This window comes from Chiloscyllium plagiosum, unplaced genomic scaffold (assembly GCF_037043375.1).
Source record: "Chiloscyllium plagiosum isolate Xiang-an unplaced genomic scaffold, Cpla_swu_hap1 HiC_scaffold_7, whole genome shotgun sequence".
NCBI lineage: Eukaryota > Metazoa > Chordata > Chondrichthyes > Orectolobiformes > Hemiscylliidae > Chiloscyllium > Chiloscyllium plagiosum.
The window spans coordinates 52,794,334-52,813,663 of NW_028270145.1; the positions used below are offsets into that span (position 1 = coordinate 52,794,334).

Below are 19,330 nucleotides of genomic sequence, written 5' to 3' on the forward strand. Positions count from 1 at the left end.
TTGACTTAATGTGGGAAATTCAAAATGAATTGTTTCTTTTTGAAGAACGGTGGCACAGTGGTTAGCACTGCTGCCTCACAGTGCCAGAGACCCGGGTTCAATTCCCGCCTCAGGCGACTGACTGTGTGGAGTTTGCACGTTCTCCCCGTGTCTGCATGGGTTTCCTCCGGGTGCTCCGGTTTCCTCCCACAGTCCAAAGATGTGCAGGTCAGGTCAATTGGCCATGCTAAATTGCCCGTAGTGTTAGGTAAGGGGTGGGTTGTGCTTCGGCGGGGCGGTGTGGACTTGTTGGGCCGAAGGGCATGTTTCCATACTGTAAGCAATCTAATCTAATCTTTAACTTTTATTTTTTGTTAGTTTAAAATTTTGATGCAATAATTGATGTAGTAAAATTTCAAACAAGAAACTGTTTAAATACACTTAATGATTCATTTCCAAACCTAGGCTCCAATTCCAATGACTGAAGGTTTGGATGCTGTTGCCTTGCTCTCAGACGATGCAACAATTGCAGCCTGGAACAATGAAGGCTTACCCAGTGATAAAACATCCATGGAAAATGCCACTATTTTTTCTAATTGTGAGAGATGGCCACTTTTGATTGATCCTCAACTTCAGGGAATCAAGTGGATCAAAAGAAGACATGGCACAGACTTGAAAGTCATTAATTTGGGTCAAAAAGGGTGAGACGACAATTTAATTTCAAAGAAAATGTGCAAGATAACAAAGTTTACATTTAAAACTCAATACTTGTAAAAAGAATCATCACCTATCCTTCATTTAAATGCCGTCTAGCATTCTCTATAGAAACATTGTTTCCTGATAATAATATTGTGTTGATTATGGGCTCCCAGCAGGGAAGTGGCAAGTGATGGATGTAGCGATACTAGGTTGCCTAGAGATTTCCAGTTGATCTCTCATTTACATGGGCAATGCAAGCTACCAACATTAAATATGTAACCAGTATGGACTTTATCAATTTAGACATTGGAGATAGAACTATTTTAGATTCTTAATAATCTGCAATATGTGAAAGAGGAGATGCATATTTAATGTCCAATGCTGTACAGCAAAAAAAGATTTCAGTGAGTCTCAGGGATTTTTTTTAATGTGTCTGTGGAAAAGAATATGGAGAAAATTCAGGAGAAGAAGGTGGATATCTTTGTTTGGGATAGAAATGCAGTCTGTGTCAAATGTACCTCTTGGCTTGCCATAGCCATGAGACCTCTGCCATTAGGCACTGACTAGGGTTTGCCATAATGATAAAATATATATTAGATATCTCGCAGCATGTAAAGTCACAGTACACACCAGATTATTACCCTGGAAGCTCAAAACAGCCCCTGAATAATATAGGCAATGTCAAATCAGTGGATAAAGTATGGCAAGAAATGAAAAATGAGATTCTTGACATCAAAGAAATTGTCTGATTTTCCACCCAAGTTTTTACGGCAAGAATGCGAACCTCACGAGTAAGCAGTGAGAGGCCTATCTGCATGCATTGATTTCTCATTATTACCTAATCTCACCTTATTTTGTTCTGAGAAAGGGTCATTTGACCCAAAACGTTAACTCTGATTTCTCTTCACAGATGCTACCAGATCTGCTGAGCTTATCCAGCAATTTCTATTTTTGTCTCTCATGCAGTTTGATATTTTATCAGGCAGTGGAGAGAAATTAGATGGTGACAATTCTTCATATCAAAGTCAGAGTGGCTATTTAGCAGCTCTAGCATGCCACCTGCTCTTCCAGGCCTCAATCTTGACCAGAATTCCCCACTATTTCAGTCTACATTTCATGGGCAGTGACCAACTGCATCCTTTGTCCATGGAGGTTTGTATCAGACACGCACTAACCTCATGGTACCATCCTGGCAACTCACTTAGAGAAGTGTTTATGACCTTAGTACTACACTTTGGAGTGCACCAACACCTTACATTGCAATTGAGAGGAACAGGTGAGATCCCCATGACAGGCAGCCAACATCACTGAGGGGAGCAGATGAAGTGAAGTCCCCATGGCAGACAGGCAGTGTCGCTGAGAGGAGTGAATGAGATAAGGTCCTCATGACTCGCAGACAGCATCACTGAGAGGAGCAGATAAGGTGAAGACACTTTGACAAGCAGTAAGGTGAGGTCCCTGGTATATATTTAACATTTCTCAATGAAAGGAAGTAAACAAAAAGAGAATAATTTAGGGGTAAGTCATGACAGGGCAGCTTGGCCGGATCAAATGCCTCTCCTGTATGATGTGGTAAGTGAGGAACACTTCCAGTGTCTAAGGTAAGCACATCTGCAGAAAGTGTATCCACTGCAACTGCTAGAAATCCACATTTCTGATCTGAAGTAGCGGCTGGGCTCACTGCGGAGCATCTGCATGTTGAGATCTTTGAGGATAGCAGATAAATTAGATAGTCACACCACAAGTAAAGAGTGCACAGCTAGAAAGTGCCTCTAACCACCAGACAGAGTATAAACATTAGGCAGATAATGCAGGAGTCTGCAGGCACCATCTGTTTCTTTCTCTGACAAATTTTCCATTTTGGATACTGCTCGGGGAGATGGTTTCTCAGAGGAATGCAGTGAGAGCCAAGTCTGTGGCACCAGGAAAGGCTGAGCTAAACGGAGAGGAGAGAAAGAGTGCAAGAGCAGTAAAAGGGTATTCTACCATAAGGAAAACAAATAAACATTTCTGCATTCACAAGTATTGACACCAGGATTACCTTCCCAGTGCCAGAGTTAAGGGTGTCACTGAGTAGTTGGAAATCATTCTGAAGATGAAGGGAGAACAGAAGTAATAGTCCATATTTGTAAAGAGAGGATGGGTCCTGCAAGCAGAATATAGGGAGCTAGGAAACAGATTAAAAAGCCAAACCTCAAAGGTAGTAGTCTCAGGAATACTCCAAGTGCTACAGGGTAGTGAAATCATAAATAGGAAAGTAGACCGAATGCGAATGTGTGCGACTGATTCTCGGGAAAATGGGATCTATACAAGCTGGATGTGTTGCACTACAGTAAGGTAAGGATCAACATCCTTCCGGGGAAAGATCACTAGTAATAGTGGGCAGAGTTTAAATGACAATGAGAGGTAGACAAGGCTCTAAATGGGGATATAGGTGTGACAGAAACAAAAATAGAAAAGCAGAAAGCAAAAGTGGAAAGCAGAGGAAATGAGGGCTAGCAGCAAACAAGGCTGGAGTACAAAAAATAATGAGAATGTCAAAAAGACAAGACTAAAATTACTACTTGAATGCATGGCGGATTCACAATGAGGTAAAAGGTAAAGTCACCATAGTTCTTCAAGATCATAAGACTACTGAGGGGTCACGACACCTCAGGTGAGGGGAGAGGTTGTAAAAGAGAATCCTTCACCAAAGATGTGCTGGTTAGATGGATTAGCCATGGGAAATGCGGGGTTATAGGGTTAGGGTGAGATGCTCTTCTGAGGGTTGGGTGTAGACTCACTGGGCTGAATGACCTGCTTCCGCACATTAGAGGATTCTATGATTCATCAGCTGGTGCGGGAATTCAGCCTAATCTGTTGGCATTGCTCTGTATTGTAAAACTGGCTATCCAACAAGGTGGGCACTTTTTAAAACTTGGCTGTGAGCTGCCTTCTTGAACCACTGCAGTCCATTTGCTGTATGTAGACCACAATATCATTAGGGAGGGAACTCAGGATCTCTACCCAGAGAGACAAAAGGAACAGGTTGGAAGTTTGCTACACTAGTATCCTTACACACAGACAATGAGGGACACCAGTTCGATTGGGACAATGCATCCATTCTAGGACAGGCTAAACAAAGACACGCACGGGAATTCCTAGAGCCCTGACATTCAAACCGGAGCTCCATCAACAAACACATTGATTTGGATCCCATTTATCAACGTCTCAGAAAAAGAATTGGAAGTGATATCCCCCACCTCAACAGACCAAGACACATAAATAGAAAGTGGGAAAGTACACCAGCACTTCAACAGAGGCTCGCTGATGATGTTATCTAGCATGGTGATGAAACATTTGAGAACAAACCTTTCAACTCAGTGAGCAAATTTACAACTTGAACCAGAACCTGAGCTACAAAAATTCACAAAAATAAAAATACTTAAAGGAACAACTTTATATTTCTAAATCAGGATGGTTAGTACTTTGGAGGGGAACTTGCATGTTGTGGTGCTTCCATATATCTCCCATCATTTTCCTTCTCGATGATAGTGGTCATGAGTTTGGAAGGTCCTCCTTAAGGAGCCTTGGTGAAGGTCTGTTGTGCATCTTGTACATGGTTCATACTGCTGCTACTGTGTATTGATGGTAGTGAGAATGAATGTTTGTAGACATGATGCCAATCAAGTGGATTGCTTTGTCCTGGATGGTGTCAATCATCTTGAGTATTATTGGAGCTGCACTCATCCAGGCAAGTGGGGAGTATTCTATCACATCCCTGACTTGTGCCTTTCTGATGGTGGGCTGGCTTTGAGAAATGAGGAGGTGTGTTATTCATTGCAGGACTCCCAATGTCTGACCTGCTCTTGTAGATACACTATTTATATGGTTGGTCCTGTTCAACTTCCGGTCACTGGTAATCCCTAGAATGTTGCCAGTGGGGATAATGCCATTGAATGTCAAGGGCACTAGTTAAATTCTCTCTCGTTGGGGATGGTCATTGTCTAACACTTATGTGGCACAAATTTTACTTGCCACTTTTCACCCTAAACCTGGATATTGTTCAGGTCTTGCTGTGTTTGAGCAATATTTGAGGAGTTGCGAATGGTGTTGAACATTATACACTCATTAGCAAACATCACCACTTCTGACCTTATGATGGAAGGAAGCTCATTGGTGAAGCAGCTGAAGACTGTTGAGCTAAGGACACTGCTCTGAGGAACTCCTGCAGAGATGTCTTGGTGCTGAGATGACTGATGTCCAAACACCTTCCTTTTTATCAGCTATGTCTCCAACCAAGGAAGAGTTTACTCTCTGATGTCCACTGACCCCAGTTTTGCACCTTCATGCTATACTTGGTCAAATGCAGCATTGATGTCATGTTCAGTCACTCTCACCTCACTTCTGGAATTCAACTCTTCCATATTTGAACGAAGATCATAATGAGGTCAGGTGCTCAGTGGGCCTTGGTGGAATCCAAACTGGGCAACAGTGAGCAGGTTATTGCTAGTGCTGTTTGATAATGCTGTTGATGACATCTTTCATCACTTTATTAATGATTGAGAGGATACTGATATGGGTAATTGGATAGGCTTTATGCTGCTATTTGCATTCAGGAAGTACCTGGACATTTTGCTTTATTGAAGTCTGTTCCACTTAACACAGAAATAATGCCGCACAATACAATGCATCATCAATGTTAAGGTGGTATTTTGTCTCCACAAGGATTGGGCATGTTGGTTGCTCTTACTGTTACTATCAAGTATATCAGAGGTGGACAGATTGATAAGAATGAGGTTTTTTTGCTTCAGTTGGTTCCCTAACCACCTGTAGCAGACCCTCCAACATTTATGTCCTATAGGGCTTAACTGGCTCACTTAGAAGTTGTGCTGCAAAGCCATTATTGGAGGTGGAAATAGAAGACCCATTCTGAATGCAGTATGTGACCTTCCCATCCTCTGTAATAATTGCCACCTTTTCCAAGTGCTATTCAACATGGAGGATGATTAAAGGGGAATGGGAGGGAGGCAGTTCAAAATAATGAGCAGATGGTTTTCCTGGCATTGTTTGGCTTAATGTCATGAGACTTCATGGTGTCAGAGCAAATGTGAGGACTGGCAGGGAAACTCCCTCCTGATGTATACCACTGTGCCAGAGTTTTATTTAGTACAAATTTCACCATATGCTGGTATGAGATTTGAACCCTGGTCTCCAAAACTTACTGGTAACAAAATCATATCATTGTCTCCCTGAATTAACAGCACAAATATTTTTACAAAGATATGACATGATACCAAATACAGAGACATGACTGCAGGGTGACCAAGGCTGTGAACTGAACATCCAAGGGTGTTCAGCCTTTAGGAAGATCAAGAAAAATGGAAAAGGAGGTGGGTTGCTTTGTTAGTGAAAGATGCAATGAGTGCAGTAGTGAGAAAGAATATTCATGCAAGAAATCAAGAAGTGAGATCATTCTGGATGGGGTTAAGGAAAAATTATGTGCGGAAACCTTTAGTGAGTGTTGAGTATAGGCCGCTGAACAGTGATGAGGTAGGGAATTGCATTGAAAAGATTAGAGTGATCCGTAATTGTGGGTGGTTTCAATATAGATTAGATAAACTGCAGTTGCAATAATACTGTTTTGGGTGAATTCCTGGAATGTGTATAAGGTGGATTTTTAAACCTGGACATGAGGAAACAGCTCGGGGAAGACCATCCTAGATTTATGTTGAAACTTTATTGCTGGAACAGCACAGCAGGTCAGGCAGCATCCAGGGAACAGGAGATTCGACGTTTCGGGCACAGGCCCTTCTTCAGGAATGAGCAGAGAGTGTTCAGCAGGAGAAGATAAAAGGTAGGGAGGAGGGACTTGGAGGAGGGGCGTTGGAAATGTGATAGGTGGTAGGTCCCTCCAGCCCGGCACCGCCTTCCTGACCTGCAGTCTTCTTCTTGACCTCTCCGCCTCCATCCTACTCCGACCTATCACCCTCACCTTGACCTCTTTCCACCTATCACATTTCCAACGCCCCTCCTCCAAGTCCCTCCTCCCTACCTTTTATCTTCTCCTGCTGAACACTCTCTGCTCATTCCTGAAGAAAGGCCTGTGCCCGAAACGTCGAATCTCATGTTCCCTGGATGCTGCCTGACCTGCTGTGCTGTTCCAGCAATAAAGTTTCAACTTTGATCTCCAGCATCTGCAGACCTCACTTTCTCCTCCATCCTAGATTTATGTAATGAGAAGTGATTAATTAATAATCTTGTGCAAAATCCTTGAGGAATAACTGTAACACTGTAGAATTCTTAAATAAGACAAAGAACTGCTGGAAATCTGAAAAAAAAAGAAGTTGCTGGAGAAAGCAGAGTTAATGTTTGACTCTGGTGACTGTTCATCAGAATTCTTTGTTGGGATAGAAAGTGATAACAGTCCAATTCAATACTAAGGTCCTAAATCCAGACTGATTAGACAGAAAGTTCTGTTTCCGACCTGTATAATTCTATAAATAACAGAAGCAATGAAGGTTTGAGGGATGCATTAGCTCTGACAGACTGGGTAACTTCATTAAAAAACATGATAGTGTACAGGTAATGGCTAGTATTTAAAGAATGAACACATGCATTGCTTCAGTTATACATTCCTTTCAGGCAGAAGAAAAGTGGCCCAATGATGGTTACAATAAAATTTAAGGATATTGCTCGATTCAAAGGGAACTCATATAATGTTGCTTGAAAAAGTAGCAAGCCTGACAACGAGGAGCAGTTTAGAATTAAGCAAAGGAGAATAGTGGTTGATTAAGAGGGGAAAACAGATTATGGTTTTACCTGCAAGGGCATAAAACCATACAATAAGATCTTTTATAAATAGGTAAAAAGAAGAAAAGGGTTAGTGAGGACAAATGTAGGTATCCTACAGTCTGTAGCAGGATAATTATTAATGGAGAACAAGAAGTAGCAGAGCATTAAACATCTACTTTTGTTTTGTCTTCACAAATAAAAAGCACAAAGAATCCCAGACTGCTAGGAAAGCAGGAATTGAAGGATATTAGTATTAGTTTAAAAAAAAAGGTCTGAAAAATATAATGGGACAGAAAGCTGATAAATACCCAGGGCCTGATAATCTCCATCCCAGAGTATAAAGGAGGTGGCTGTGTTGGTTGTCATCTTAAAAAATTCTATGTATTGTGGATTAGAGGATGGGAAATGTAACCAACTGTTTAAAAATGAGTGAAACAGAAAACTGGGAATTAAAGACAGGTTAGCCTTGAATCAAAAGTAGGGAAAATGCTGGAGTCTCTTACAAAGGATGTGATATCTGGACTATTTTTTAAAAATCCAGTAGCATTACACTAAATCAACATGGATTTCTGAAGGTGAACCCATGTTTGACAAATCTACTGGAGTTTTTTTTGAGGATGTATTGAGTAGAATAGATGGAAAAGAACAGTAATTTGGTGTATTTGGAATTTCAGAAAGCTTTTAATAAAATCTCACAACAGTTTATCATGCAAAATTGAGGCACATGGATTGGTGGTAATATTATGGAATGGATTGAAAATTGTTTGGTAGACCGGGAAATGTGAGGAAAAATAAGTGGGTTGTTTTTGAAGTAAAGGGCGGTGACGAGTGGAATACCACAGGGATCAGTGTTTGGATTCTAGCTACTATTCAATACATAGTGATTTGGATGAGAGATTTAAGTTTAATAATTTCAAGTTTGCATACAGTTCAAAACTAGGTGGAAATGAGAGTTGTGAGCAGGATATAAAGAGGCAATTTAGATAAGTTGAGTGAGTGGGCAAATACGTGACAGATGCAGTGTAAAGTGTATAAATGTGAAGTTGTTCACTTCGGTAGGAAAAATGACAGAGCACTATTTAATTAGTAATAAAGTGTCAGAAATCACAAGACGCTAGGTTTATAGTCCAAAAGGTTTATTTGAAATCACAAGCTTTTGGAGCATAGCCCCTTCACCTTCTTTATCCACCTCAGTCCAATACAAGCACCTCCATATCATAATTAGTAGTAGTGATAGACTGGATAAGTTTGATATACAAAGGCACCTTGGAGCCCTTCGTCATTGAGAACAAGCGTGCAGGTGCAGCAAGCAGTTAGGTAGGCAAATGTTATGTTGGCTTTCATTGCAAGAGGATTTAAGTACAGGAGCAAGGAAGATTTATTGCAGCTGGACAGGACCTCAGTGGGACCATATCTGGAGAACTGTGTGCAGTTCTGGTCTCTACAGCCAATAAAAGATATACTTACCATAAAGGAAGCTCAGTGAAGGTGCACAGGCTGATTCTAGGGATGACATGTTTGACATATAGGTAGAATTTGGGTCAACTGGACCTATATTCACTGGAGTTTAGAAGTTGAGAGGGGATTTCATTGAAATGTTTGAAAATCTGAGAGGACTGAGCAGAATGGATGGAGGGATGATGTTTCCCTTGGCTGGAGTGTTCAGTATAAGGGACACAATTTCAGGATATATGATAATTAGTTTCAGATTGAGATGAGGAAAATTTTCTTCACTCAAGAGGATGGTGAACTTGTGGAATTCTTTACTGCAGAAAGCTTTAGAGGAAATGTCACTGAATATATTTAAGAAAGAAATATGAAGATTGCCAATGATACTAAAATGGCTGAAAACTCGTGGTCAGGAGTCTGCAGAGGGATATAAATAGTTTTAAGTGAGTGGGGAATGTGTAGTTATGCACTTTGACAGGAGGGCCAGAGGGGCTCAATAATATTTAAATGAAGGCTGTTGAAAGCTATAACACAAATGGATTTGGGTGTCCTTGTACATAAATCACAAAAAGCTAGCACAAGCTCAGCACATAATCGGGAAGAAAAATGGAATATTAGCTTTTACTTCAAAGACAATAGAGTGTAAAAATGGGAAAGTTTTTTTTAAACTATGCAAGGCACAATTTACACCACACAGAATATTATGAACAGTTTGTTCCCCTTATCTAAGGAAAAGTATACTGCATCAGAGACAATCCATAGAAGATTTACTGTGTTGATCCCAGGTATGAGAGATTGTCTTATGAGGAGATGTTAAGTAGGTTATGTTTGGAGTTTAGAAGACTGAGAGGTGATCTTCATGAAACATACAAGATTTTCAGGAGACTTGACAAGGTGATGTGGAAAGATTGTTTCCCCTTGTGAGAGTATCTCAATGTAAGGGGTGGTCTAGTTAGGACAGAAGTGAGGAAGAATTTCTTCTGTCAGATGATAGTGAGTCCATGGAATACTTTACAACAGGAATCTGTAGAGGTATTATTAAGTATATTCAAGGCTGAGATAGATTTTTAATCAGTAAGGTCATGGCCAAAAATTGGAAATGTGGAATTAAGGATTATCAGATCAACCACTATTTCATTGAATGGCAGAGCAGACTAAGTGGGCTGAATGATTTACTTCTGCTCCTTTTATGAGTTTGGGGTGAATTCAGTGGCAGGGTTATGGTAAGTGAAATGCACAAGGAGGATCAAATTTGAAGAAGTATTTTGCAATGTGTCCTGTAGCATTGCTACATGCCCAGGCCATGATTTGTCTCCAATTCATCACCTTCAGTGGGTCCTCCTGGAATGAAGACAGGGTGAACAAGTGACCTCTGACTTCTTCAATTGCCATTAGCTATCCCACCCTGTGTGTGCTTTTCTCCTGCATTAAAGAGGGATATGACAGTGATAGCTATATGAAGTGATTAGAGAGTAAGCCTGTTATGGTAGAAAAGTGCATGGGCAGGAGTTACCTTGGACAGGAGAGGGAAAAGTATGGAGTTGCATCAGGGGAGTTTAGTTATGGAACCGAATGTAGATTGGCTGCCTGCCAGATGGGGGAAATGAGCCAAGTCAAACAACTAAAGCAGAAATTGTTGGCAAAACTTAGCAAGTCTGACAGCATCTGGTGGAAATAAAGCAGCATTAAAGCTTAGAGTCCAGTGACTTAACAGAGCTGATGAGCCATTTGTATCTGTGCCTCAAGAAACTGCCTGATTTCAGGAGCAATAGAGATGGAAAGTGACAGGTTTTGCGGGAGAACTAATCTAATCTCTGATCAGTTTAGGCTGCAGAAGAGTTTCTTGAAGAAATACCAGCTTCTAATGTTGTCATCTTTCCCGTGACATCAGGAAAACAGGTGGGATTGTAGGCTGATGTTGTCCAGGAGAATGCCTGCCTGTTCTGTCTCTGCTGCCCGCAGTGTAGGGTTTGCCTGCATAATTCTTTAGCAGTCCCACATTCTATGGAAGTTGGGAGCCACTAAATTTCTCAGCCACTTTGTTTAATTGTAACCAGCCTTGAAGCAATCAACTGCCATAAGGTTACTACTTTTTGCCAAAAGCACATCTCAACCTGTTGGCTCAGCCATTGCCGTATGCTGACTTCTTCCTACATTATCATCAGATATGTTGCTCCCCTCCCAATTCTTCTTCACTATCTGGCAAATATGCATGCAGTGATTGTATTTTCTGGGCTTTGTATGAATACAATTATTGGGGAATTCTGGCAATGATGTGGACGCCTAGAAGCAGGGAATGGGTATCCCACTCTGCCATAGTTACAGCACCAGCATAGGGCAACTGGATTTTCATGGATTCCTCCATCTTTTCCTCAAACTCTCATTCCTTTGATGGTACATAATCTACTTATGATAACTTCATTTAAAGAATAAGGAATAGTCTGCAAAGAGGATTCTTAATCAGGTTTTTTGATGCCTGTTATAACTGAAATAGGATTCATATTATTCACATCTTTTTATTTAGATATTTGGATATTATAGAAGAAGCACTTGTTGTGGGAAATCCTGTTTTAATAGAAAACATAGAAGAGACCATTGACCCTGTGTTGGATCCTTTGCTTTGCAGACACACTGTTAAGAAAGGAAGGTAATTTGTAAAGGAAGATTGGTATTTTAATGTTTATTAAGTAAACATTAGCTTGAAATTTAGAAATTTAACACCACTGATTCTTATTTTCAAAGGTACATTAGGATTGGAGATAAAGAGTGCGTGTTTCATCCTAACTTCCATTTAATTCTACACACCAAATTAGCTAATCCTCACTACAAACCTGAAATACAGGCACAGACTACATTGATTAACTTTACAGTCACCCGTGATGGTTTGGAAGACCAGCTACTTGCTGAAGTGGTGAGCCTTGAAAGACCTGATCTGGAACAGCTGAAGGTAATTCTCTTGCCTCCATCTTATTCCATACATTGTACAATAACAATGAAATAAACACAGAAAATGCTGCAAGCATTCAACAGCTAAGACAGCTTCATTTATTTGTCAGTTGTGTCACTGGTGAGGTCAGCATTTGTTGCCAATCCTGCTATTGCCTTTGAAAAGGTGGAGAGTGGGGCGCTGACATCTTCAAAATTTGCAGTCCACGTTGTATAGGTCACCTGCAGTGCTGTTTGGAAGTTTCAGCATTTTAACCCAGCAAACATGAATGAATGGCAATCCACTTTCAAATCAGAATGGTGTGTAGCTTAATGGAGGACCTGTGGTTGATTGTCCCAGTATGGGTATTACCATTGTTCTTCCAGATAGTGGAGATTGCAGATTGTAGATAGAATAGAGAATTCCTACAGTGTGGAAACAGGCCATTCCTGATGAAGGGCTTTTGCCTGAAACATCGATTTTCCTGCACCTCGGATGCTGCCTGACCTGCTGTGCTTTTCCAGCACCACGCTAATCTTGACTCTGATCTCCAGTATCTGCAGTCTTCACTTTTGCTCATTTGGCCCAGCAAGTCCACACTAACTCGCCAAAGAGCATCCCACCCTGATTCACCCCCCTACCCTATCCCATCCCTGTAACCCTCCATTTCTCATGGCTAATCCACCAAACCTACACATTCCTGTACATGATGGGCAATTTAGCCTGGTTAATCCACCTAACCTGCACACCTTTGGTCTGTGGGAGGAAACCCACACAGACACAGGGAGAATATGCAAACTCCACACAGATAGTTGTCTGAGGTTAGAATTGAACCCAGTGCCTGGCACTGTGAGGCAGCAGTGCTAACCATTGAACCGCCATCCCTTTTTGGAAGGTGTGGTTGAAGGAACCTTTGAAAGCTGCTCCAGGACCTCATGTAAGTTACAAATGTGTTATAATCATAACACGTTTACACATTGCCACCATACAATGGCAAAAGAAGGAGTGAATGTTTAAAGGTGATGCATAAGGAGTCAGTCAAGTGGGTTGCTTTGTCCTGAATGGTGTCAAACACTTAGAGAGATTTTAGATCTGTCTCCATCCAGGCAAATGGAGAGTATGCTACCACACTCCAGATCTGCATCTTGGTCAGACATGGGGAGTTGTTACTTGCTGCAGAATTGCCAACTTCTGACAGGCTCTTGAAACCTCTGTTTTTATATAGCCATCTGGTTAAGTTTCTGGCCCTTGGTAACCCCAAGGCTGTTAACAGTGGAACTTCAGTGATGGGAATGCCATTATGTATCAAAGGGAGACGGTTACGTTTTTTTCTTGTTGGATTGGTTCAGTCATTGTCTGAACCTTTGTGGCATGGTGATTCTTGGCACTCATCAGCTCAAGCATGAATCCTACCCAGATTGTTTTACATACAGTCACAGACTGTTCAGTATCTGAGCAATTGTGAACTATACTAAGTGCTACACAGTCAACAGAGTACACCCCTGCTTCTGATAAAGGGAAGGAATTGAAGATGGCTGGGCCATGAATACTACCCTGAGGGACATCTCTTGTGTTACCTCTGGATTAAGATGATTATGTTGCAATAATCTGCCTTCTTTTGTGCTAGGTAGGACTGCAACCTGAAGAACATTTTCCCCTGATTCCCATTGATTTTAATTTTACTAGAGTTCTTTGATGTTGCACTGGGTCACATGTTTGATGTAAAAGTGGTCACTCTCACCTCCTCCACCTCTATCACTCTGACCTCTGCCCAATTCAACCGTTTTGTCTTTCTTTTGATAAAGGTGGTAAAGAGGCCAGTAGCTGTAGCCTTGGCAGAACCCAAACCAACCACAGTGACCAGATTATTGACATGCAAGTGTCATTTGATACTATCTTCCCTCATTTTGCTGATGTTTGAGAACAGATGAACTATATCATCATTGGTCAAATTGGATTTCTGGTGCATTTTGCAAACAATATGACTGGCAATTTTCCAAACCGCTGTTCTGGAACAGCTTGGTTGCAACATGGTTAGTATTAGATTTTAGGGGTGAGCGATCATGGTCAACTGCATCTTTAGGTAACCATTATAAGGAATTTTCAGACAGTTAATTTAGTTTATTAAGAAGCAGCAGTTGAGATATGATTTACTATTTAATTGAAGAAAGGAAAACATGACTCTTGATGGATAAGAATGCTTTACGCATTCTGAAGCTATACTGTAGAATGGAGGAGCTGGGACACACGTTTTGGAATGATGGTGTGGTGCAGTGTTTGTCCCTGATGTCTTGTAGTCTTTGGTGATAACAATTTTTGTTCTTCCCTTGGGCTGATGTAGGGGAACTCCTAGTGTTCTCCCAGGAAAGTGGTGGCTCATTCCCCTGAATCTTTATCTTCCCACCTACTGTTGATTAACCTTATTTTCAGGGCTGGCAAACTCTACTGTGTCTAACACTTGGTTAATGACAGCAGGCAACTACTTGTGACATCAGCATGACTGTTGTCCCTTTGCCAGCTTTTATGTGAGAGTTACAAGCAGAAATTGCTGGAAAATCTGAGCAGGTCTGGCAGCATCTGTGGAGAGAATGTAGAGTTAATGTTTCAAGTCCAATGACTCTTCTTCAGAAGGGTCTTAAGTTCTGAAGAAGGGTCAGTAGACCAGAACAAATGTCAGACATGCTGAGTTTTTTCAGTAATTTCAGTTTGTGGTTCTGATTTCCAGCATCCACAGTACTTTTGTTTTTAATCTGAGTTATTTTACCATTCTTTCTAACAACAAAAATGTTTTATTTTCCCCAAACCTCTGGATTCCTCATTCATAAAATAATCACTATACTTTCACACCCTAAATCTTGGAGTGTTTACTTCTCAACTCTGTCAAATTATACAAAGTGCCTTCCATTTGAATTGGTTAATTTGAAATTCTCAAAGTTTGAAAAGGTGCTGCGCAAGCCCAAAAAATTGTCAAGGGAAATGTATTTTGAGGGCTTTTATTCAGATGGATCAATGACAAGTGTAAACCACTATGTGAATAATTGCTTAAACTTAGCAAAATGACTAAGAAAATGGAGCTAAGTCCAAGGAACTAGTGTTGCCCAAGTTATACTGGGAGCCAACTTAAAAAGAGCACTTTAATATGTACTCAGGGGATTCATTGAGCCAATAAAATCTGACCACTTTGAATTATGAAATAAGAACTGAACATTGGGATATGTTCAGCAAGTCGGGTGGCAAATTTGGAAAAAGTAAAACAAAGTTCACATTTCAGATGTGACTTTTCACCAGAACTGGAAAAGGTTAGAGATGTAATTGACTTTAAGAAAGTACAGAGTTAATGAAGTTGGGGAGAGTGAGAAAAATAACAAATGTTGGAAACAGGATTGAACAGGGCTAGTCATGAGATAATTAAACAAAAGAGGTGTGAATGTCAAAATATATATAGTTGCCACCTGAAAGCAAAATTGAAAAATCAAAATCAGGAGGGAGAAAGAAAAAGGGGCAGAATGTACCTACTGAAATTGTTAAACTGTGTTGAATTCAGAAGACAGTAAAATGCCTGTTGAGAAATTAAAATCAATGGAAATGAATGGTTGGAGTCATATCTAGCATTAAAGGAAGATATTTGTGGTGGTTGGAGGTCAGCCATCTCAGCTCCAGGACATCTCTGCAGAATTTCCTCATGTTAATTTCCTTGGCTGATCCATCTTCAGCTGCTTCATCAATGACCTTCCCTGCATCATCAGGTCAAAAGTGGGAATGTTTACTAATAATTGCACAACATTCAGCACCATTTGTGATTCCTCATACTGAAGCAGTCCAAGCCAAAATACAACAAGACCTCGACAATATCCAGCCTTGGGCCGACAAGTGGGGCAAGTAACATTCTGCCACATCAATGCCAGGCAATGACCATTTCCAAGAAGAGAGAATCTAACCATTGATCTTTGACATTTAAAAGTATCAAAGCTTGTCCACAATCTATAAGGCACAAGTCAGGAGTGTGATGAAATATTCCTACTTATCATGAATGAGTGCAGCTCTAACAATATGTAGGTTGCTTGACACCATCCACCACAAAGCAGCCTGCTTGATTGGCACCACAACCACAAACATTTAGTCCCTCCATTACTGACACTCAGTAGCAGCAGTGCATACTATCAACAAGATACACTGCAGAAATCCATCAAGGCTCCTAAGACAGCATATTTCAAACGCAAAACCAATACCATCTATAAGATGAAGGGTAAGAGATACCTGGGAACACAGCTACCCACAATCCACTCAGCATTCAGACTTGGAAATATGTCACCATTCCTTCAGTGTTGCTGGGTTAAAATCCTGAAATGCCCTTTCTCAGGACATTGTTGGTGTAGTTCAAGAAGGCAGCTCAACAACAGCTTCTCAAGACCAACTAGGGATGGGCAATAAATGATGGTCCAGTCAATAATACTCACATTCTCTAAGTGAATCTTAAAAGGTATTGTTGTTCTTTGGCCTTACATTAAACTTAATTGGAACACTGTAGATGGCCAAAAACAACATATGATCCAGATGCAGAATTGGAATGACAGGTGACTAGAAGTTTAGAGTCTGCTTGCAGACTAAAAGGAGGTGTTCTGCAAAGTGGTCACCCGATCTGCATTGATCTGGAATAGACCACATCTTGAGCTATATACAGTATATAACATTGAAGGAGTACAAATAAATTCCTGTTTCAACTAGAAGGAGTATTTGGGGCCTTCACTGTTGAGAAAGGAAGAGGTGATAAGGAAAGTACAGTCAGTTCTTCTATACCATGATGGTTGCATTCTTGTACAACTCTGCATTATAGAAAAATCGTGCTTTAGAAACAATGCTAAAAGTGTTGGTGCTGCAATCATGTTACAACCAACACATGTTTTAGAAGTTCGTGCTTTAGAAACAGCATCCCCAATTCATCAATTACATTACAGCGAATTTGCAATGACAAAACACATGTACAGCAGAACAACTTGTATTTTTCTATGTTTGCATAGGAAGGAATCTTGGGAAAAGGATTTGGGGGCTTTTAGATGTGGACCAAGGTGTCCCATGCTGTCCCCAGCTTCCAGAACATTCCAAGGCTTACAACATAAGCTCGAGGACCAACTGTCAGTTGACATCAAGTTCAACAATTTCAGATCACAGTTTCAGAACTACCCCCATGTCATTTGCGTTTTCTTTCCTTGTCTTGGTTTGTACTGTAGCAGTTCAAGAAGATTAGTCACCACTAACTTCCCAAGAGCAACTTGGGATGAGCAATACATGCCATTTCCTCCTCCTCTAGATACATTACTTGTAGCGCGCGCACACACGCTCTGTCTCTTTCTTTCTCTCTCTCTCTCTCTCTCTCTCTCTCTCTCAGTATTTGTTTAAAATCTACTACATCTCTAAATCTTCCCAGTTTATCATTGATCAAAAATGCTGACTTTACTTTGTCCGCTACAAATAATGCCAACCCTGCTGAGTATTTCTATAATTTTTCATTTGACTTCCAACATCTGCAGTATTTTGTCCTTGAAATAGGAAATACCCATCTATAGCATATAGATTTCTCACCAGTATCCAAATATTTCTTCAATATACCTGGAAGTGAGTACGTTATAGCTGAGTTGCTCTTCCATTCCAAATGTGATTTATTAAAAAATCTCTCATCCATTCTCAATATACCAATTCTTGAGAATTAAAATTTCCCATGAGCCTGCCATGTTCCAGCAAAATATTAAACATGCCAAAAGATTATAGTTGCTGATATTTTTTATGCTCTGGATGGAGCAAAATCATCATAAATATTTTTTCGAATATGATCATGGATTTTCCTACACATATCACTCACTATTTTGATTTAGCATTCAACGTAATTAAATATTGCAAATTTATTCACCCTAAAACTTTTAATTCAATTATTGTTAATAATTAAGCAAAATCAGTTCAGAAATTCATAGGAAAACACCTTTATACAAAATCTTGTCTAAACATGTTTGAAGTAAACATAGCATCCAATTCATAAAAGAGACATTATGCAATTGAGTGTATACTGTTGTCCACCAGATAATGAAAGGAATGCACTGTAGTAACTAAGCAAGACACCTTTCAGAGCACTTTCCAAACATTCACCAAGGAGGTCAAGGGCAGCAGATGCATAGAAATATCATCTGCAAGATAAACTTCAAGTTGCTTACCATCTTAACTTTGAACAGTGTGCCCTTCCTTCATTATTGCTGAGTCAAACCCTGGTATTCCCTTCCTAACAGCACTGTGGCTGTCCCTATACCTCAAGAGCTGCGGCAATTCAAGAAGGCGATTCATCACCATCACCTTTTGGCAATAGCTGCTGGCAAAGCGAGCAAAACCTACATCTCATGAACAAGTAAAATTACAGGAAAATTAAAGAAAGACCAGGACGTAGGACATGTAAATTAAGAGCTAGAGTAGGCCATTCAGCCCTGAGCCTGTTCAGCCATTCACCCAAATCCTGGGTGAAATGTCTGTAATCTCAAATCCACATTTCTACCCAAGTCATGATAACTGTTAACTCCTTTACTTAACAAGTATCTGTCTACTTCTGCCTTAAAAATGTTCAAGCACATTGCTTCCACCATCTTTTCAGGAAGAGAGTTATTTTGTTTATTGAAAAAGATTTTTTTAATATAAAATTAAATAAAAATACTATTACAATCTTATAATGTAACAGTAACAATAAACTAACTACTACTCTACAAAACAAATCAAAGAAAAGAATCTACCATACTACAATTCAATAAATAATTAAAATAAATTAAATTAAGTTAAATTGAATTACACCACACAGCGCAGCCCTACCAAAGCTCCCCATCATCGGGAATATCAGTTGGCATACCCGTATTTATTCGGGATTCTTCCTCCAGGGATCCCTAGCCCACCAGACCCAGTCTATGTGGCTACACAAAGCCTCTAATCAACATAGCTGACAAGTCTGCATCTATATAGTTCAAAAAGGGCGTCATGTCTTATAAAAATGTTCTGCTTTCTGGTGCATCATACTTGTAATGAAATCTAGGGGGAATGTTCCATGACTAACCTATGCCATTCTGACAGGCTGGGGGGATTGTCAGAGATCCAGCTAATCAGAATGTTCTTCCTCACACAATATGTAAGAATATTAAACAGTTTCTTCCCATGCTCATCTAAAGAAGGCAGACTCAGCAGGCCTAAGAGGAGTGATACTGGATCTACCTTGACTTCAGTTCCCAAGATCCCTTCCAACTGATTGAAAGACATCATGATCTCCCCTCAAATAAGTCTCCCAGACAGGACACCCCTCTAGACTCCCATAACCTAAAGCCAGAATCCATTGATCCTGGCTGAAATCCTGGCATGAAAATGTGTTGCTGGAAAAGCGCAGCAGGTCAGGCAGCATCCAAGGAACAGGAGAATCGATGTTTCGGGCATGAGCCCTTCTTCAGGAATCTCTGATCCTCTGCCCTGAAATCCTCGCATTCC

The 19,330-nt window shown here is 40.4% G+C and overlaps 1 protein-coding gene across 1 annotated transcript in view; it reads left to right on the top strand.

The window, feature by feature from the left end:
• dnah9l (dynein, axonemal, heavy polypeptide 9 like) overlaps positions 1-19,330 on the top strand; it is a 432,311-nt gene that overhangs the window by 340,260 nt on the left and 72,721 nt on the right. The window contains exons 65-67 of the mRNA XM_043693603.2: positions 445-680; positions 11,426-11,548; positions 11,644-11,848. Of these exons, the coding sequence (XP_043549538.2) occupies positions 445-680; positions 11,426-11,548; positions 11,644-11,848 (564 nt within the window). The remainder of the gene's footprint in view (positions 1-444; positions 681-11,425; positions 11,549-11,643; positions 11,849-19,330) is intronic.